This window comes from Jaculus jaculus, chromosome 5 (genome assembly GCF_020740685.1).
Source record: "Jaculus jaculus isolate mJacJac1 chromosome 5, mJacJac1.mat.Y.cur, whole genome shotgun sequence".
Classification (NCBI taxonomy): domain Eukaryota; kingdom Metazoa; phylum Chordata; class Mammalia; order Rodentia; family Dipodidae; genus Jaculus; species Jaculus jaculus.
Genome location: NC_059106.1, coordinates 27623708 through 27646494, shown reverse-complemented (window position 1 = coordinate 27646494; position 22787 = coordinate 27623708). Strand labels below are relative to the sequence as shown.

General features: G+C 38.3%; 1 protein-coding gene across 2 annotated transcripts in view; it reads right to left on the bottom strand.

Moving 5' to 3' along the window:
• Cntnap5 (contactin associated protein family member 5) overlaps positions 1–22787 on the bottom strand; it is a 768721-nt gene that overhangs the window by 388429 nt on the left and 357505 nt on the right. For both annotated transcript variants that reach the window (XM_045150560.1, XM_045150562.1), the window contains exon 6: positions 18208–18392. In XM_045150560.1, coding sequence (XP_045006495.1) covers positions 18208–18392 — 185 coding nt within the window. The remainder of the gene's footprint in view (positions 1–18207; positions 18393–22787) is intronic.

Genomic DNA, 22787 nt, shown 5'->3' with positions numbered 1-22787 from the left:
AAAGGATATTGATTAGCCCAGGTAAAAATATTGGTAATTGCTTGTTGTTAAAGGCTTATTTAAAAATAAAAAATAATAATTTTATTTCTTTCCTGAATTTTAAAAATACCAATCTAAAATAATTTGAAGTACATAAAAGAGGAAAAATAATCAACATCTTTATATTTCTCTTGTCCATGAACATACTAGAGAATATAGCCAAATGAAAGCTAAGAGACAACTATGGCATTCACAAAGCTAATGTCCACAATTGTTACAAAATTTTCATGTTCAGAGAAAAGATTGCAAAAATGCAAATGTCTTATGGTTTTATAAAGCAATTAAGAATCCACATAATGGAATCTTAGCTATGAATAATGACCACTATTAAACATCTGTGGTAAAATGGGAAATGAGTATAATATGGAGTGAAAATTTAAAAATTATAATAGGTTATGAAGTATGATTTCAACAATAAAAATTGTGCATACAATATAGTTTGGGAAGAAATATATTGAAGTATGAATTAATTAATGGATGTCTCTGAGAAGGATACTAGTTTTCTTTACTATTTTCATTTTTAGTAAATTGATATGTTATGTTAATGAATATATTATTTTAATAACTGGATAAAAACACTTTTTATTCTATGAACAAAAACAAGATAGTTTCTATGCTCACATTTATCTAACCACCACTAATGTGTAACCCACATTTTCTCCATTGATTTTAAAGGTCACTTGCACCTTACATCACATCCACATCTGTCTCTGTCTTCTTTTTCCACACATGCACACACATAAGCAGTATCACAAGATGATGTGTAGCTTAAATCAGAAGATCTTCTCTTTTATCTGGCATAGCTAGTGCCATACTCAGAACAACATCCAGAAGTTTAAATTTTTTCATAGGTTACATAAGATTGTACACTTTTCTTCCTCATTGACTGGTACTTACTTCTTCCTACTTTGTATCTTTTTTTTTTTTTTAAAGCAAACTTGAGTAGTCATCTTTTTATTTTTTTAAATTATTTCAGAATTATTTTTACTTAAAGTCATTTGTTGGAATTTTGATAGGGAATATAATATTTTCATCTATGTCTTTCCTGGAGAAGAATGAATATTATTTGTGAAACATTTTATTACCCTCTCTAAGAACATAATGACTCATCATGTTTTTAAAATATTCTCTGGTTAAATTCCTCAATAAGATGATTATCTTGGAGTTGGGTGTGGTGGCACATGCCTTTAATCCCAGCACTCGGGAGGCAGAGGTAGGAGGATTGCCTTGAGTTCAAGGGCACCCTGAGACTACAGAGTTAATCCAGGTCAGCCTGGACCAGAGTGAGAACCTACCTCAAAAAAAACAAAAAAGAAAGAAGGTTATCTTGTTCTCCAAGTATGACAAGGTAAATCATTTCATTCATCAAATATTTTATCATTTCTACTGTACCCATTATAGATAACTTGTTTATATTCTGTAATCTAATATTGGTATATCCTTTGTAGGTAATTTCTTTTAATTTGTAAAGGGTAAAAAGCACATGATTTGTAGAAAACACTTTTTAAATATGTATTCTTCAATTTCTTTTTATTTTCTTTTTTAAAATTTATTTATTTATTTATTTAAGACAGAAGCAGTAAGAAACAGTATGGGTGTACCAAGGCCTCTTGCCACTGTAAACCATTTCCAATATATATGCGTCTGGCTTTATGTGAGCCTTGGGGAATTGAACCTACGCTGTCAGGCTTTGTAAGCAAGTGCCTTTAACCACTGAGCCATGTCTCCAGCCTTATTTTCTTATCGTGGTCAAAACCTTTTCATGCTGGCTAAAACTTTTAAAATAAAAAATAATAGAGATATATATCCTTCTAGAAATAGAACAAAGCAACACAACAATCGTCAATTAACCATGTACCTTTGGCAGTGATTCAGATTTTACAGTAAGAAAATATCCCTTTATTCTCATTTTATATGTGGATATTTATTCATTCATTCATTCATTTATATGACAAAAGAATGAAAACAGCTCCATCCACTGTATTTTCAAAGATGCCTATGGACGGATGTGAGACATACTATGTGTAATTTGCTGATGAGATGACTTATGGTCTGGAGTCCTAAGTTCTCAAATTCCCTTTCTAAAACACACTGTGTTCAAATGACCTGGATATAGCTGTTCCAATATTTGAAGTAGCAAATGAATTTATACTTAGTTTAGTTTTGTCAAGCTAGATAAAGTTCAGATTTATCTCTGCATCAAACTAAATGATTTTTATTGCTTACTACTGTAAGAATAGTGTGTAAGTATTGGAAAGCATAAAAGAAATTCCCAGTAAGTTTTTTTTTTTCTCTTAACCAGTAAAATTTTTTGATAACAATTTACAGAGGCATTGTTGAATTGTTGCACAATTTGAATACTTTTAATATTAGTCATTTACATTTTTAAATGTCAATTTTCAATTTGCAAAATGTACATAAATTAAAATTTTAATGTAAAAGTATATTTTATTATTTAACAATATTTATTTACTGAAAGTTAATGGCATTTATTCTCTTCACTTATGTTAATCATACTCAACTTATAAAACAAAGGGTTTTATAGCCTTATTTTTTAGTATCTTGTTTTCATTTGTTTATTTGAGAGACAGAGAGAGAAAGAGAATGGGCGTGTGAGGACCTCTAGTCACTACAAACAAACTCCAGATGCATGTGCTACCTTATGAGTCTGGCTTTATGTGGGTCCTGGGGAAGGCAAGCATCTTAACCTCTAAGCCATCTCCCAGCCCTTATTTATTTATTCATTTCTAATGAGTGATAGAGTCAGAGAGTGATCACCCTGGCTCCTTGCCACTGCAATTGAACCCCAGAGACATGTATCACTTTGTGCATCTGTGGATTTTGGGGAAATTGAACCAGGCCAACTAAGGTGAGCAGGCTTTGCAAGCAAGTATATTTGAACATTGGAGTCCTGTTTCCAGCCTTAAAAAAAAAAAAAAAAAAAAAAAAAAACTCAAAAAAACTCTCCATGCTCTGCTTCATGTGTAGGAAAATAAAACTTGCAGAAAAAAAAATATTTGAAAAACATTTAGAATTAGAGACCACATCAGTGAGGACAGGAGGAGAACAGGCAACAGTGAGGAACTTGCTTACTTGGAGAACAAAGCCTTATTTCCATCCCCTTCATGCTGACAGACCAGTCAAGATGCCTAAGATTCAGCATGGCCCAGAGCCAAATAGCTGAGAATGATACAGATTAAAGATGGTTGACGAAAATCACCGTGTGGAAGGGCCCGAGTGCTATTCGCTTGATCTGTTCACTTCAGCATCATATCTGGTAAGACACCAAAGGTCCCCACCATAGAGAGCAGGAAGTGGGGTAAAAATGTGTTGATCTTTATAGTAAATGCACAAATGAAAAATACCTGAGCTTGGAGGCCTGGGCAAGAAGGAATGACCACACCTGACAGATTTAGCCATGGCTATGGCAAACACCACCGACTGAAGGAACAAAATCTGGCATGTGATTCTGATGGCCCCCAAACAAGCTAAGGCTAGAGGGTGACATGTCCCCAGGTAGAATTAGTAGATAATATATCTCCTCTGATGCATGACAACATGAAATCCTCTTAGTTTCACTGCCCAGGGCAAAGGAATACACAGCCTTAAGTACACATTAGCCAGTTAATAATTAGCACAGTTAGATTCTCTGTCAAGAGAAGAAAACAAGGCTAGTGAGGATATAGAAGAAGAAAAATTGTCCTGGTGTGCATTTGAATGTTTGTATTCATTTCACACTTGATTTACACTATTAGGTTTTCAACAGAGAACTTGCACTGATAGGTACTGAAATATAGATTTAGTTCATTATCATTATACATCAGACTTGAATATTCTGCATCATATCCTGATGATTTTCATTATTATATAATATTGATTTCTCTAAATATTCCATAAATCCTTGATAGGCAATTATTTCTATATTAAGAATCATAATCCTGATATTTGAATCATATTTTATATGTATTATAAAAACATTGATTATAAAAATAACACCTTGTTTGCAATTGTGTGTCTATCATTTCTGTCACTCACATAAATCACTGTTGTATAGGGTAGGGCTAGACCTGAGAAACAGCAGTTATTGTTTGCAAAAATGGAAATAGGTCATTACCAAGCTGCTTTCCTCTCCTATTTTAATTTTTTGTTTATTTATTTGAGAGTGATAGACAGACAGATAGAAAGAGGCAGAAAAAGAGAGAGAGAATAGGTGCACTAGGGCCTCCAGCTACTGTAAATGAACTCCAGACACATGGGCCCCCTTGTGCATCTGGCTAACATGGGTCCTGGAGGAATGGAGCCTTGAACCGGGGACCTTTGGCTTCACAGGCAAGCCCTTAACGGCTAAGCCATCTCTCCAGCCCCCTCTTCTTTTAAAGTAAGTTAAAATTCATTTATCTATTTAGTGTGTGTTTATTTGGACATATACATGCAAGAGCAACTATGCTATGCTTGCACACACATGTGTGTGGGTGTGTGTCTGGGGAAGCTGGAGAGCAAATGCAGACATCATTCACCAGGGGCATCCATATTTCTAAACAAGGTCTCACACTGGCCTAGAACTCAACAAATAGGCTTCACTGGCTGTCCAGTGAGGTCCAGGGATCCCCCTGGCTTTATCTCCTCAGCACTATGATATACCTGCAAGCCGCCATACCCAACTTCTTTTGTGTAGGCTTTGGAATTGAATTCAGGTCCTCATGTTTTCATAGTAACCACTTCATGGCTGAGCTATCTCCTTAACCTACTGGCTCTCTTGCTTAGTTCAGCTGGGTCTCACTGACTCTCTCCTGTGTTGGGTTTGCATCTCAACTCTGAAGTGAAGTCCTCAGGAAATAAATAAATAAATAAAAGCTATACCTGTGTTAAAGATCCAAAAAGCCGATTCTAAAACTGGAAATTCTGTGGTTGTAGAGGGCAGGAATGATGTTACAGGTTTGGAAAAAAAATAATGAACTTGGGTTTTCTTTAGCCCCCTTAATAACTTTTCATTGCCTAACATCCTGTGACAACTATGTAAATTCTTTTTTGGAATGTACATATACACCCCTGGCTTCCATAGCAAACTCTACAAATGTCACCAGATATCATGTGAGACCCATAGCAGAGACTTCCCTGCCTTGCTATTGCCACCTAGCTATTATTTGCATGAATGCATTTGGAAGGCTTCATGATTTAAGACTTTCTTTGTTTTATAAGCTTCATGAAACAGTCACCTTTTTGGAACATGGAACTTAGGGTCCTCTGTATCTGTGTCTCTGAATCATGGATATTCACACTTGGCTACAGAATAAAACATCTCTTGTTCCCTTCCTTACAGGTGGCCGTGCCCCATAGGCCACTCATTTGGTTGCTCAACAACATAGCTAACAGCAGCTTCCCTTGGCCAGCCTGTGCTGCATCTACCCCAGGATGGCCACACCAGCAGTTCCCAGGAAGGCATTGTGAACCAGGATCTACTCAGCAACAGTGGCCAGGTTTTTTTTTTTTTTTCAATTGTTCCATTTTTAATATTCTCTATGAGACATACATATAATTAATATAGATATTAAATTAGGGACCATGATGATAAAGTTACTTGGTCATTGTTTTAATCTTAATTTTCACTTTCAATGGTAATCATTTTATTCTATTTTCCTATATGAATGTAATGGTCACATCTTTGTACCTAGCTCCAACCGTTGAAAAAATAATTTTCCATCCTGACTTCTTCCTCATACTCATTTTTTTTCTTTTCTTTTCTTTTTTTTTTTTTTTTCTTATGGACATATGTAGTGCAGAAACAACATTTTTTTTTTCTTTTTAAAATTTTTTTTTTCTCATACTCATTTTTGACTATTTGATTCTAAGAGGCATGACTCAAGCATCACAGAGGCAACAGCTACTCACTCATTGGCTCATATTACAAAGGAGCACTAGCCCCGTTGGCTTGTCTGCGGTTGCCTTGGTGTCCTTAGGACAATTCTTCCCTTTGCATGTTTGCCTTGGCAACTCACACAGCATGCCTTGCCTTGATTTTTGGGATGAAGAAAGCACATAATGGATTTTAGAGTTTCACTCACAGTTTGTCTTGGACAATATCATCTGTCCTGTGACCTGATGGGCTGGTTGGTGTCACAGGTGGGCTTCCACTGGAAGATTCAAGGAGAAAGCCAGCTTTGATATTAAATGCATGATTTCTTTTCCTAGAGCCTGCCACACTCTTTCCTTTGATCATATTTCCTTCTTTTGTCTCAGTCTGACTTTCTCTTTTCTGATCTTTGATGTTCCATCGATGGCAACGAGTTCATTCTGCTTGTATTGACTTTTTCTCTTGTTTTGTTTAACTTTGGGGTCTTTCTACTCTGAAGATATTACTTTATGTTGTGAACCCTAATACTTTTGAAATTCTCTAAGTTTCTTTTGTCTGGCAGTCCATTTTACGATGGAAGGGCTGTTACACTGAATCCCAGATTTTTTTTTTTTTTTTTTTGTGCGGGGCGGGGTGGGGGGTTCTTTTCCAGTCTCTGAAATGCACTCTGGCAAGGTGGTATTGAGCCTCATGGAAACTTCATGAAACTTTAGAAGGGGCTATCCATTCTAGGCCTTTGAACTGAGGTAAAGAAGATGAACTTCTGCCATTAAAAATCATGAGGCCAGAAATTTCCTTACTTTTTAAGTGTTTATTTGAATTCAAATGATATTATTTAAACAGAGAATTAATGACAGCATAAAGGTCAAATGAGATGAAAGCTATCCATATCTTGCACAGGTGTCCAATGACTCATAACTTTTTGTGGTGATTTGAATATAAAATGTCCCCAAACTTCATGTGTTTGTGATTAATACTCATATTTTACCCCAGCTGGGGGTGCCTTGCTGGAGAACTATGCTGATGGGGGTGTTATAGCTCAGCCCCACTTGCTATACTTAACTCATTCTCTCCACTGTTCCCCTGTTGGTGTAGAGATGTGACACCGACTGTCTGCTCCCTCCATGCTTTCTCTGCCATGACAAAGCTTCCCATAAAAACTGTAAACTGGGCCATGTGTGGTGGCACACGCCTTTAATCCCAGCAGCAGAGGTAGGGGATCACTGTGAGTTCAAGGCCACCCTGAGACTGCATAGTGAATTCCAGGTCAGGCTGGACTAGAGTGAAACCGTACCGCGAAAAACAAAAACAAACAAACAAACAAAAAAAAGTAACCTGGAAAGAAACTTTTCCTTTCATATGTTGGTGTTTAGGAGAAATTAACTGTTTTACTTCTCCACTGTTTGACTTGGTCAAAAACTCCATCATATTAATGTGGAACTTAAGAGCAATATAATTTTTTTAAGAATTTTATATTTTATTTTATTTATTTGAGAGAGAGAGAGAGAGAGAGAGAGAGAGAGAGAGAGAGAGAGAGAGAGAGGATGGGCATGCCAGGGCCACCAGCCACTGCAAACAAATTCCAGATGCATGCAATGCACCACCTTCTGCATCTGGTTTTATGTGGGTCCTGGAGAGTGAAACTAGAGTCCTTTGACTTTGCAGGTGAGCACCTTAACCACTAAGCCATCTCTCCATCCCAAGAGCAATATAATTTTAGTATGCTTGTGGTGCACATGAATTCCACTCTGCCATGGTGAGACTAGAACTCCAGCCTGATCCATTCTCATTTAAGATGTGTGTAAGCAACAGCCACTTCCTGATTCCTGCTCAATCTTTGGGAATGTAGCAGCCATGGATGAGCTACTCATGGATCAGTGGTCCTCATGGGCTCAACAAACAATCAAGATGCTTCATATAAATTGAGACTTGACAATGACACATCCTAATTGTATACCTAATTAGTACAACTGGACCTGAGTTTGAGGTGTGGTTTAGAGACTTTTCTTTTTCTCTATATGAAAGAGACTCTTCCCTGGTCATTTCTTCTCCCTTCACAATAATTCAGTGAGGTCAAAAGAATTATTCTTGACTTGGGAAAGTTTCTGCTTTTTCTTCTCTTCTTTAGCTCAAACTCTTAATAAATTCTCCATAACTTGCTCTTCTCTGGGTCTGCATTTTCAAGTCATTGCTAAGTACGGATAAGGTCCAAGGCTTGGGGAGTTCTAACCCCACCTAGAGCTATAACCCACAAAATATGGGAATTCCACTACCCTTCCAGAACATGACCTTCCCCACAGCACCCAGGACTCTCCTCAACAGTGGGACTCTACTATGAGGCATTCACAACTGTCTTCCTCCAGCTCTGTGGCATAGGCAGCCTGTTTGCAGTATGGGCAGAGCTTGAGTCTGTGGGATGCTCACTATAGGGGAGAAGAACATTTTATTCAATAAATCCTTGGCTTGATAATAACTCTTTAAATCTTTAAATATTTAGATTGTAGCACCTGGTTCTCCATTTGTACTCTTATCTCTGGCCCCATGCTTTGTTAATTTGCTATTATTATAATACTGATGGTTACATAATTTACCCTGAATTTATCCAGTCAACAGATGTCTTATTAGCCACTTCCACTGGAAAGCTAAATAAACCATGCTACAATACTTCTTGTAGAAAATTATATACAATATATTAACAGTTGCTTCTTTATTTCATGCTAATGGTAAACAATAAAACCAGCCTGGTGGTACAGCCTTGTAACCAGATTTACTCTGAAGGATGAGTCAGGAGTATTGCAAATTTAATATCTGTCTTGCTATAGTAAGATTTTAAGACTAGTATGAGTAACTCGGATATTTTTTCTCAAAATTTAAAAAAATAAACAATAATAATAAAATAAATGGGGAATTTAGGGCTTGGTCTGAGCAGCAGAGTATTTGCCTGACATGCAGAAGGCCTTTACTTCAATCACCAACACAAGAAAGAAAGTACAAAAGGAAAGAGAGAAAAGAAAGAAAGATAGATAGAAAGAAAGAAAGAGAGGAGGGAGAAAGGAAAGAAGAAGGAAGGTATTAAAACACTTGTCATATTAAGATCCCTCTGTTCCCAGACTTGAGTTGTGGCCACACTGAATTTATTCTCTTATCTATTTGCATTTCTGACTCCCCTAACCTCCACTCCTGCTACAAAATAACCCCTTTATGAAAATAAATAAAAATAAAAATCCCACTCCACCCAGATTATGACTTTGAGTCCTACTGAATGCCTTGGTGACTCTTAGTGTGGAGGCTGAGATGCATGGGCTAAAATGTTTCCTCACTGCTAAAATGTTACAAAAAAAAGGAGTTCTCTTTGTCTCTTGGAACCTGAATTCTCTCTCTGGTTTCAGTGACCCCACCATGTTCTTCCAGGAAAAAGCTGTAGCAGATGAACTAATACTCTAATAATCCTTTTCTCCCAAAGAAAGAATTATCTCAGGGTTTCTCTCTACTGAATTTTCATTTCCTTTTTAGTCAATATTTTTACTTCTAGAGAAGGTAGGACAAAGAGAAGAGAGACAGGGGGAAGGGAGGAAGGAGAAGAGGGAGGTTTTTGTATAATATTATCATGGAAAGGTCCTCTCTGACCCATTTAACACAATCAGTTACTTCCAACACAATCATTAGGGTTGGGGAAGATAGCTCAGCAGGAAAGAGTGCAAGTTATGGAAGCTTGAGGGCTGGACATTGCCTTCATTTGATCACCAGAGCTTCTGTAAAATAGCTGGGCATAGCCACACACTCAGGTGATACCATCCTACGGGAAATGGAGACCAGAGACTCACTGGGGTTCACAGGTCAGTGAATTTGAACAAAATGGTAGCTCAAGAGTAGTGAGAGACAATCTCAAGGAAATAGGCAGATGAGCAAGAGAAGGGCACCCTATGTTCTCCTTGATGTGATATAGAATTTTATAGAAATAGATGAAAATAAAATAGAAAATATGATCCTTTCAATTCTATAGCTTTGTGAAAATGGTGAGATAGGAACATCCATCCAATTAAATATATTTAGTTATATTCACTAATACAGTGATGAGCATTTCTGAACGTATTCTGTGAGTAAACCAGCTCATGCATTTGATTTTTATAAGAACTATCTAATAAATAATGTGCAAGTTTTCTATTGATTGGTGTCTTTTAAAAATATTTTAAATTTCATTTTTAAAAATTTTCTTTGAAATTTTTATGCATGCATAAATGTATTTTTATCATAGTCGCCTTGCTGCCCTCTGTCATTTCCCTACCACGCTTTCTTCCCCTTCCTCCCTCAAACCAGTTTCTTTACTATTTTTAATTGATTATAAATTTTATTTTATGATCCTATTGGCTATTTGTCATATTTCCATCAGATTATACTCATATCCTCTTGTACATGTCAAAAAATAGGATATATATTAAAAGTTAATTTCCTTCCTCTTTTACCTCACTCGGATATTTTTCTTGCCTCAGTATCTTTTTATTTTTATTTTTTTTTCTTTCTGGTTTTTCAAGGTAGGGTCTCTCTAGTCCAGACTGTCCTGGAATTCACTGTGTAGTCCCAGGGTAGCCTCAAACTCTCAGCAATCCTCCTATATCTGCCTCCAAAGTTCTGGGATTAAAGGCATCTGCCACCATGCCTGGCTCTCTAGTATTCTTTATGGCTATATATGCCTTTTCTTTTTTTTTTGTTTGTTGGTTTTGAGGTAGGGACTTGCTCTAGCCCAGGCTGACCTAGAATTTATTATGTAGTCTCAGGGTGGCCTCAAACTCACAGTGATCCTCCTACCTCTGCCTCCTGAGTGCTGGGATTAAAGGCTTGCACCATCACACCAGGCCCTATTTTTATTTATTTATTTATTTATTTATTATTATTGTTGTTATTGTTATTATTATTATTATTATTATTATTATTTTACTCTGGATTGAATGTAGCCCAAGCTGGCCTTGAAGTTCACATTTAGTTGAGGATTGCCTTGAACTCCTGATTTTCGTGCCTCTACCACTTGTTCTGGTATTGCATGCATGCAACCACTATGACTTGTTTTATGAAGTGCTAGAGATTGAATCCAGGACTTTGTGCATGCTAGGCAACACTGCTCCAACCAAGCTACAGTTCTAGCCCTATATGTACTTTTAATTTTATAGATCTTCTGTTTCTTAAGCATATGCTATTTATACTGCATTGAATGTGATTTTCTTCTTAACTGTTTATCTTGGAATTAACACCATATCAGAGCATGCAGGACTGTTTAATTGTTCCCAATGAGTACTTTATTCTTTCGTATGGGTCTTTGCAGCAACCCCCACCAAACGTTAAGGTCTGACAGATTAGCTGGTAAGAAGAAGAAACATATTTCAGTTCAGAGAATTTTTTGATTTGCACAACCAAAATCTTGCTGTTTCCAACACATCTATACCTGTGTCACATACCAGAAAGGGTGACAACCAAACAGAATGGTATAGATGCAAGTTATGAGGTTACCTTTTCTTGATGACCCAATGTAGAATATAATCAAATAACTTTGTATGATCCAGTTCTACCCGGATACAGGATGGCAAAAATAGACCCCAGCATAATTTGGTAGCATGATGAACTGCCCCATGAGAGCTTCAAGTCAGCAGAGGTTAGCAGGAAATGCTCTGAGGCCAGCTCCTTTTGCTTTGGTGTCCCAAGACGTGCACACCGCCCAGACTCAGGCCCCTCATGGTGTGGGCTTTCAGCTGCATGGCTTATGTGGGCATATGACATTTCACCAGGGCACCTTGGGGGAGCTGCTCTGATGTAGTTTATAGAAAGATTTTTCTTTAGCTTTATATATGGAAAAAAAAAAACTATCATTTTTTTCCAACCTACTGGAATTTATGTCACACTAGGAGGACCTCACAGTTTTGGTTATAAAATATCATATTCTTCAAAATTTCTATAAGGTTATATTAACACCACACTGTATTTTTACTTGTGGGGGGTTAATTTTATCTTAACCTAGTTTCTGTGTTTGTTTGCTTGCTTGTTTGCTTGCCTTAAGCTAAGAATTTGTTCTTTAAATATATTTTGGTTTTATATAATGCCTTTCTGGTGTGTATGGAATGGCAGCACATACGCTGCATATTTTACAAACATCTTTAAGAGTTGGGTACTTATGAGATGGGAATATAAAATAGAGCCCCGTGCACTCTTGAAAACAAAGAGTACCTCGAAATATAACAATTATTACAGGTCCCACTGCATCACTCTCCTAAAGTTCTTTTCACAGAGTAGAGGGGGATGGTACCATCTTTCTCCAGCACTTGAAGCGACTATGTGGTGTACACAGGGAAGACATTATGGGGAGTAGAAGGGTGACCCTCTTCCCGTTTCCCATCTCTTTGACAGAGCTCTAGGAGCCATAGTCTGTGCTTCCCTTATGATGTGGAGAAGATATGGACAATTGCGAATATCTTAGGATGGCAAATGTTAGCCCATTGCTCCAAAGAAAGCCATCATGTCAATTGATGGACTTTCCTTAAAATAATCTAAGATGAGGAATGTGAGAATCTATCTCTTCTGGCCGAAGACTATAGCATGTTGCTAAAATTTGCAGATGAACATAGATTGCATAATGTAATTAGCTCCAATAGGGGACTTTATAAGTTACAAGCTTTGCAAATGTGAGGAATTGAGTTTGATACCTAGAACCCACATAACATGCTGGGCATTGGAGCTGGTGCTTATGATTCAAGCATGGGGTGGTGGACAGAGACAAGTGGGTCCCTAGGACATGCTAGACAGCCAGTCTAGCTTAATAAGAAAATGCTAAGACAATTAAATGACACTGGAAGTTACCCTGAGGCATCCATGTGCTTTGCACACATATGCATGCATGTAAAACCAGACATATGTGAAATTATTGTTATTATCCTTGATATAAAATTTGAGGTCAAAGAAGTAGGATATATCCTGATGGTGGAGACCAAGGAAGTGACATCAGTCTTCCTTCCTGCTGCTGGGGATCTAGATGAAGCCTATCTTATGTTTTTATCTTGTTCAGCTCTTTTTCTTCTAATAGCTTTTGTGATTTTGCTTCTGGGTAACTGACATTGCCAATTTTCATCTTTCAGGTATATATGATAGGTTAGTGGGAAAAACGTGAATAAGTACACAGCCACCCTGCCCCCTGCTGCAGGCACTCTTTCTTCTCACTGCTTCTTTGAGGTGAATCTTCAAGGCTAGACATTTCTCCTGACACATAAGTCTTGTCTCCTAGTATAGCCAGTGTCTATGGCTGCTCCTCAGTCTGTCTTTCTTTATGATCACTGGAGCAACCTAGTGTCACAGTCTGTAAAAAAAAAAACAACCTTGAGACTGCTGAAGCAGGGGTTGTTTGAGAGAAATATTTCAAAATATTTTTTCCTAAGGAACATTTCTCATAAGGTATCGAGACAAGCATACGTACTCTCAGGAAACTGGCAATAACTTCTTCAATTGAGAGACACCTTTGGACTTAATTTCCTTAAATGCTGACATTCATTTCAATCTTACAGAACTGTGATTTCATATAGCTTCTACCCATGAGAGACCAGAGACAAGCAAGTAGAGGCTTGCAAGTCGGGGGGAAATAGAGCAACGGATAGATTTCATAACCATCTCTTGGAACACTAAACAGAAAGTGTTTTGAGGACACAGTGAGACTGAACAAAAATTTTATGTGTTTTCTTATTGTCATTGTTGACTTCAAGTTCCTAAAAGGCATCTCTATGCTTTGAGGATGATTTCTGGGTGTTTTAATCAATTAAACCAGTTGACAAAGGAAAATTATGGGTACTCATAGTCTTTCAATTTTCAACAACTTAAAAATGAATACCTGATTATCTTGCACTTGGAATTAAAAGGTGACAGTGTATGTTTTGAAGTTAATGAGTGGCATATCTTATATACAATACACTAAGTTAAGATAATGATCAAAAGAAAACATCCTTTTTAAACCTTAGGATGGTGATGGAAAAATAAAATGGGCCAGCTTCTAAATTTTCAATTATTCATCTCCAACTCCATTGTTCAATTATCTGTCCTACTTGTGACTTAGTCTCCTAGCCTGTCTATTAAATGTTTCCTTTCACCACACCTACAAGTCCAAGCCACATGTCTTTTTTTAAAAAATTTGTTTGTTTATTTATGTACTTGAGAGCAAGAGACAGAGTGAGAAAGAGGCAGAGAGGGAGAGAGAGAGAGAATGGGCGCACCAGGGCCTCCAGCCACTGCAAACGAAATCCAGACACGTGCACCCCCTTGTGCATCTGGCTAACGTGGGTCCTGGGGATTCCAGCCTCGAACCGTGGTCCTTAGGCTTCACAGGCAAGCGCTTAACTGCTAAGCCATCTGTCCAGCCCCAACTTCAATAATGACAACTTTGAGGCAGTGGTCCTCAGATATGAGGGGGTATCAGCATAGCCTTGAGGAAATCTTGGCACAGACAGCTAGTCTGATTTGCCAGAGTTTCTGATTTTCTATGTCTAGTTGAGGTCTGAATAGATTCCTTTTAACAAGTTTCCTGGGGTTGTTAAGTGGACTGCTTCCTGAACCAAATATTTTGAAGGGATAGCCTGTGAAACCTAAAACTGACAATGACACTACCTTGTAAGTATTAAGAGTTTTACATTCCCTATTAATTAAGCCTGTTAGCAAGGCTGACATGACCACATGGCTTGCATCAGCTGGTCTTTGACTAATTATTTTTATTATTTGTTCTCACATTTGCATGTGTATTTCTGTGTTGTGTGCATAAGTGTATGTATACATGTTTATACTGTGTGATCACACGAGTGAACTTGTATGTGGAGGCCAGATTTTACATCAGGTGTTTTCCTAACTTGCTCTCTACTTTATTAACTGAGGTCTCTCACTGAACACAGAGCTCACCAATTCTTCTAGATGAGCTAGCTGGCCTAGCCAGGGATCCTCTACCTCTGCCCCTGAGCACTGGAATTATAGGTAGCCACCATGTCCCACCAGCATTTTCATGGGTGCTGAGGATCCAAACTCTTGCCCTCACTCTTTCACAATTGTTTATCCACTGAGCAATCTTCTCACACCATCAATAATTCTTATATTTTATCACCCAGTGTCTTCTGTGTTGTGTGACGGTGCCATGTGTGTGTTATGTACGTACATTTATTCTGACTAAAGAATGTGTGGGGTGGTGGAGTGATGACATAGCCATAAAGGCATTTGCCTACAAAACCAAAAGACCCAGGTGTGATTCTCCAGGACCCAGGCAAGCCAGGCTCACAAGGTGGTGCATGTGTCTGGAGTTTGTTTGCAGTGGCTAGATGCCATGGAGTGCCCATTCTCTGTCTCTTCATCCTTCACCCTTTCTCTGCCTCTTTCTCTCTCTCTCTCTCAAATATATAAATGAAAAAAATTTAAAAAAGAATGTGTGGTGTCTCAGTGGATAAAGCACTTGTTGCCCAAGTTTCAGTACTTAAATTCTGGTGCCTAGAACCAATATAAGCTGTCATATGCTGCAGTGGGCACCCATACTCCCAGTGCACTGATAGCAAAAAGGGAGGTGGAGACAGTAGTATCTGTGGAGAAAGACAGAGTGATGAACAGTGAGACACTCTGCCTCAAACAAGAGAATGATGCCTGAAAGTTGCCCTTTGACCTCCATATACATCCCATGGCATGAACACCCACACTCACAAAAATGAACAGACACATACACACTCATACAAATGAACAGACACACCCATACTCACACAACTGAACAGACATACACACTCATACAAATGAACAGGCACACACACTCACACAAATGAACAGACACACCCACACTCACACAACTGAACAGACATACACATTCATACAAATGAACAGTCACACACACTCACACAAATGAACAGACACACCCACACTCACACAACTGAACAGACATACACATTCATACAAATGAACAGACACACACACTCACACAAATGAACAGACATACGCATTCATACAAATGAACAGACACACACACTCACACAAATGAACAGACACACCCACACTCACACAAATGAACAGACACACCCACACTCACACATATGAACAGGCACACACATACTCACACAAATGAACAGACACACACACACATACACACATATACAACGCACACATATAATCTTATAAAAGAATATACAGCACACAGTTTACTAATGATAAGCTATGCAATAATCTTCACTGTATTCTCCAATATGGCAAGTTGACTCACATAGAATTCTTTTGACATTTAAGGATACTGTTTCCTAAATTATTTGTATGTGTTCATGCCATGATGTACATGTGGTGGGCAGAGGACAACCTTAAGGTATCAATCCTCTTCTTCTATCCTCTTGTGAGGTCAAGTTTCTCTTGCTTTTGCCACTGGCTAGGCCAGTCTCCCTGGCCTATGAGCTTGATTCTTCTGGTTTCATATAGCTTACTGGTGGAGTTCCTGCCTAGCATATGCAGGGCTCTGGATTCCATCACTAGTGACACATACACACCCAAGAATGCAAAAACAAATCACAAACAACAGATAATAGGAAAATAGACTTCAAGATAGAAATAACTGCCTGACCCTTGGTCTCAGCAATTTACAAAACAATGAATAAAATCTCAAATGCAGTGTGAGTAGCCATGTTAGGTATAAATCCTTCCCCTGAGAATTCCAGCTACCAGTGGGATGCCACTGAAGATGGCATTGGGAAAAGATGTGATTCACCAGCCCAGTTCTAAGTCCTTCCTCACCACAGACAGAAGTACACAGCACCAAGTGTTTAGGTTAGTTAGTTAGTTGTGTAGTAAAATTATTAGAAATAAATGAGTTTATTACCTTTAAACTATATCATTTAATTTGAACCTATTTAATCAAGTTTATAAAATTCAATTTTAAGGAAGCCCTTTGGAATTGAACTGACTTCAATAGACTACTGATATTACTTTAAACTTGACATGTACCAGACTCTGTCATGATCTGTCTAATAGGCCTAACACTATCACTTTTTTTTCAGAATATTGCATGGGCACCTGGAAGAATATATCTGCTATTTTCTTTGAATGAAGTTCCTCTGTCCAACCTAAGTATCCATGTCTTCCTTTCACAGTAGTCCCACCAACTTGCTCTACAGATACTTATTTGCCTTTTAGACTAGAAACCTTTCAACTCAAAGACTTGGACCCACACCACTCTGAACCCAGAAAAATTTAATATGCAGCAGAGGCATGCTATAAATTCCTTGAGCTGAAACACTAGAGAAGATTGCTGGCCCTGCTCAGCTTACTCAGCTCTAGGCTGCCTTCCTTGTGTTATCAGATCCCACTGTGCCTCTTCTGTGAAGGCTCAGGGAAGAAGAACTCTGACGTCTGATAGGCATGAAGGAAGAGAGGAGTGCTCATCTTAGAACTCTGTTAAACCTCCAGAGGCTTTGTGGATTCTTCCTCTCTTACTACTCCAGCTAGCTGAAGGCATGCTTAAGAAAGAGTGACTAATTAACTGAGGGTCTTGTCAGCAGAAGAAGACAACAAGCATTTGCGCACACATACACACATGCAACCATGCACACTCTCATATACATGCATGCAAACATATACATATATATGCACACACATATGGATATACATATATACTTACTAATGCATGCACATATATAAACATATATGCACTTGCATAAACATACATACAAATATACACACATGCATCTGCATACATACAGACAATCTTGCACACATTTGTGTGCACACATGTGCAACAATACATGCACACATACACACATGCATATACATGTATATACACATGCACACAAGCATACATATGTATACACATAAATGTATACACATTAATACATGTATAACTATATACTACACACCTATACATATATACAGAAATACACTTAGACATAAAATATATATATGTATATACATACATACCTAATTGAATATACATGCAAGCACATGTACACATACATAAATACACAATTACACATGATATGCATACATGTACACATACACACATAATATACACATATATATTAAAGTGCATGGCTGATAACTCAGGGTTCACCTAAACAGTGACTAAGATATTCCCTACCTCCCTGTTCAGCTCTTTCTGAGACTCTTCCCCTTGTAGACTGTCCAGGGTAGAATGAAAGAGATTAGCTACATTGAGAGTTCCTTTGGTCTTCATGCCTTTTCTCAAGGGCTCTATTACAGATGTCCTTGTTGAAAATGCCTGTAATGCCCTACATCTTCTCTTTCAGAGTATTCCTCCATCTCCTGAAGATAGGTAGGGAGAAGACACTCACCTCATAGTCAATGTCCAAGGCATCTGCCTCACCCTTGGTCCGGAAGTGCTGTGTATCTCTGTCAACCGTGAAGTTCACCTGCTTCCCTGCCCGCTCGATGAGGACTGAGTGCCAGTGCTGGTCATCCAGGAGGCTGCCCAGGGTGGCCAAGGGTGGGTTGCTGTTGAGCCGGGACTTGCTGTCATCTGGGGACAGAGGAAGGCAGGATGTCATCTGAGTCATGTGCATATTTGAGTTCTGTCTTATGAACCACTTAGACTACTAGAAAGATCACTAGCAAGGCGGGGGGAGGGGAGTTGCTTCTATAAAGACCATGGCCATGAGAGGCTTCTGAAGGAATAACCATCAGGCTTTGATCACAGATTCTTGAATCAGATTCCAGCACAAATGACGCACATACTCCAGGACCTGAGACTTTAAACAGTGACAGGAACTCTGCCACATTGGCCAGATGGAGAATTCAAAAGAGAAAGGTTAACGTTTATAAAAGGCACACGTTCTTTGGATGTCATGAATGGAGAAAGTGGATCATGAGCCAGCTTGGGAAAAAGGGTAAACTGTGAGAATAAGTCAAGGAGAGACAGTGGATATGCTGAGATAGTCTGTGCACAAAGGAGCAGGGGCAAGATAACTGCCCCAGATGTGACTGTGGAGTATCTATTGTGACCTTTCACCAAAAGATTACGACCACCACCACCCCTTCCCAGAATTTGTGGCAACCTTAGCAACATGCACAATTAAGGACGATGAGTCATTGCTAATGTGCATCTTTCAATGTGGAGAATATTTTATGTTCTCTAACCTCTTCAAAACTGAACGCTGAGTATGTGTCTTCTCTCCTGCCATGTGTCACCACAGCCCACCCCCGCCTACGCAAACCTGCTCACAGCATGACGTTCTGGGGACAGGAGATGCCATTTCCCTGTCAGCTGTTCACTCCTACCTCTAGCATGCCCATAAGTCACTATTTGCTTCAAGAATAATACTGCATGCTTTTGTGAAGAAGTAGGAATTAAGAAAAATAACTTAATTGATACCAGAATAACAAAAATGGGAGCTTGTGAACTAATAGCTGACTGTATTTTACTGAATAACCCACACATTTTGCGTTATCACCATTTGTCAGATTATGCCAATGTCTTCATAGAAATATCAGTTTTTCTTTCTGTCTTTCTCTCTCACTCCCTCTCTCCTTCCTTCCTACTAAGGATGTTGTAATTCAGTACCAGATGACCTATAAAGGAGATACTGAGGTGAAGCTATAGCCCTCCTAGAAAGTTGCAGTGTAGAGGTCCTGGAGCTAGAATACTTAGGGCAGGCGGACATGGAAATCCAGTGTGTGGGGGCAACAGGCAAGGTGAGAACAGCGAAGGGGCATTTCCACTCAGCCAGAAGGCAATGGACAGGAAGAAAGGTGGCCGGGACTGCAGAAGGGTTCGGCAGCAGAGTAGAGAAGAGCTGGCTCTCAGAGCTGTGCTAGCCCTCCAGGACCCATGTGCAAGGTCGCTGTGTTAGCATTGAGTGTTTAAGGAATGGGAACCATGTTTGCACTAACTAGTAAATCAGAGAAAACTAGCCCCGTTTAATACTGTAGATATTTTTGGAAGGGGTGTAAGAATTTGATTTTCACTGTCAAATTATATTAATAAAGGCTGTGCCTACTGATACCTATCCACATGTGTGCTTTTCTACAGCCTGATCAATAAAAAATAATATTTGATCTATTTTAATATATAGTCTTTTTTTTTTCTTTTTGGTTTTTTGACATAGGGTCTCACTATAGCCCAGACGGCCTTGAATTTATGGTAATCCTCCTACCTCTGCCTCCCAAGTGCTGGGATTAAAGGCATGCACCACCATGCCTGCTTTAACACAGTTTTTTTTTTTTGTTTTTTTGTTTTTTTTTTACCAATTTGTGTCTAGCCCATTATCTGCAACATAAACTTGCATTATTTTGTCATTTGATATCTTTTCTTTTATTGAGAACTTTATTCTGTGAACATAATGCATATTGGTCATCCCCCAATCCAGTTATATATATATTTTTTATATCCCCACTCCCCACACCCATTTCCCTGGGGGCCTTCCTCAGTAAGGTTATCAGGTTATCAGTATTATTTACTGTGGGGTCAGGAATGCACCACTCAGCATCTGGGTTGGGGGGGAGGGGACAGTGTCTCAGAATACTCCTTCCCACCCTGTTGTTCTTACATTCTTTCTGCCATCTCCTATGAAATGTTCCCTAGGCCTTTTCCTATGTGTTATAAATCCCCTTTAGCATTGAATTGATGCTGCTTTTCTTTCTTTTATTTACCACTCAAGATATTTTTGTTTAAAACCATCATTTCCCTTCTTTGAAATTCTATCAGTTTAAAAGTCAACCCTTCTTTTAAGATCATCGAAGCCTTCTCCTATGTTTTGTTTACCATCATTTTGAGACAGACAAGTAAAGGTGCAGCCCAGCAACCTGGGCTCAACTTGCCTTGGGCTATACAGAAAACAACCACTTTCTTACAATGCACCTGACAAGCTGGGCACCCTGTGTTTATTGAGCTGTAAGTACACCCTACTTCAAACAATGTGCTAACTTCATAGCAACCAATTCCTAAGATTATTTTCTTTTGCAAACATAAACATCCTTATACATATTAGAAACTAAGAGAGATGGGCAGATCTAGTTAGGATGTTTTGGATACATGTACACTAAGGCAAACTGTGTCCTCTAAGTGCACTTTTGAGGAAAATCTCCTATTTATCATCCTGTGCCTCTGCACAATGGGGCTGGATATGACTAAAGCCAGATGACTCATCAGAAAGGACATGTGAAATGAACAGAGTTTTATACAACCTAAGCCTATCCATTAAAACAGAAAACCACTCACATGATGTCCTTTAGCAACCAACCCTTCCTACTTGTCAACCCAAACAAGGAAGCCCCAAGCAGTGAAGGTTATCATTTCTTTTAACTAGCTGACTGTTTTCTGGAAATGTATTCTAAGATAACAAATTAAAATGTGGCAAAAAAAATGGCTGCTGATTTTAAAACTGGCAATAATGTTCAATATTTTAGGAAGACATGACAGACCTTGAAAATATATAATCACTAAATGGAATACTATGAAGCCATCAAACTTGCATTCGTGGAGTAGTTATATTACTTAAATATTTTATGTAGTTGATGCTGTCCTTCTGACAAAATAAATTACAATAGGTAATAAATAAAGTATTGAATAACATACTTCACTGATATAAGGTTTATAGAAATAAAATAGGAAGGTATATATACAGAGAACACAGCTATGGGAAATGCACAGAACAACATTATGAGCTGTTAAAGCTCTAAAATACATTTACTACAATATTAAATGTTCTCTTTCTTCTCTCTATGTTTCCTTTCCTCTATACTATATCTATGCTTGTCTATATCTGTATCATCTTCATCTATCTATAATCTTTCTCCTCTCTCTCTCTCCTCTCATGTGTGTGTGTGTGTGTGTGTGTGTGTGTGTGACTACTGATGAACACCAGGGTCGGCTTGCTCTCTCTCTGTTTCTCTCTTCCTGTGTGCGTGTGTGTGTGTGGCACTGGAGGTGAACCCCAGGGTCTTGCATATGATATACAAGTTCTCTAACATTGAGCTAAGCCCATATGTACAAGTTAACTTTTCAGTTGGCCAAGTCAGTGAAGGTATGAATGAATTTGTTCAAATTTTTTAGTTATTGTATATGAACAGTCAGATATCATTTATTAAAACAAAGTTAGGGGGCTGGAGAGATGGCTTAGCAGTTAAGCGCTTGCCTGTGAAGCCTAAGGACCCCAGTTCGAGGCTCGGTTCCCCAGGTCCCACGTTAGCCAGATGCACAAGGGGGCGCACGCATCTGGAGTTTGTTTGCAGAGGCTGGAAGCCCTGGCGCGCCCATTCTCTCTCTCTCCCTCTATCTGTCTTTCTCTGTGTGTCTGTAGTTCTCAAATAAATAAATAAAAAATTTAAAAAAATATTTAAAAAAAAAACAAAGTTAGGGAAAATAGGTTTGTAAAACAAGTGAAATTGCAAAGCTTTTGCTATTCATGGACATGAATGTTTAGCATTAAAAATAAAATAAAATAGCCAGGTGTGGTGGTGCACACCTTTAATCCCAGCACTCGGGAGGCAGAGGTAGGAGGATTGCCTTGTGTTCAAGGCCACCCTGAAATGACAGAGTTAATTTCAGGTCAGCCTGGACCAGAGTGAGACCCTACCTTGAAAAACCAATAAATAAATAAATAAATTAAATTAAATTAAAAAATAAAAATAAAATAAAAGTAAAGAAAATGTTTAGCATTGTATTTATGAAGAATGAATCACGGTCCTATGGAAACTTGACTAGAAATCTTCATCATACAATATAATAAAATGTAACTCTAAAAACATTATCCCAATCACCATAGATAATCTAGAACTTGAAATTTTCTCCTTTGTTCCCTTGTTTTACTATAGGCAGTTCTTATGTTCAGTGTCCTACAAAACAAGGACACATCGCTATGTATCAGTTAAGCAATAAAGTATCTATCTTGGTCATTAGGAGATTTCTGAATCTGAA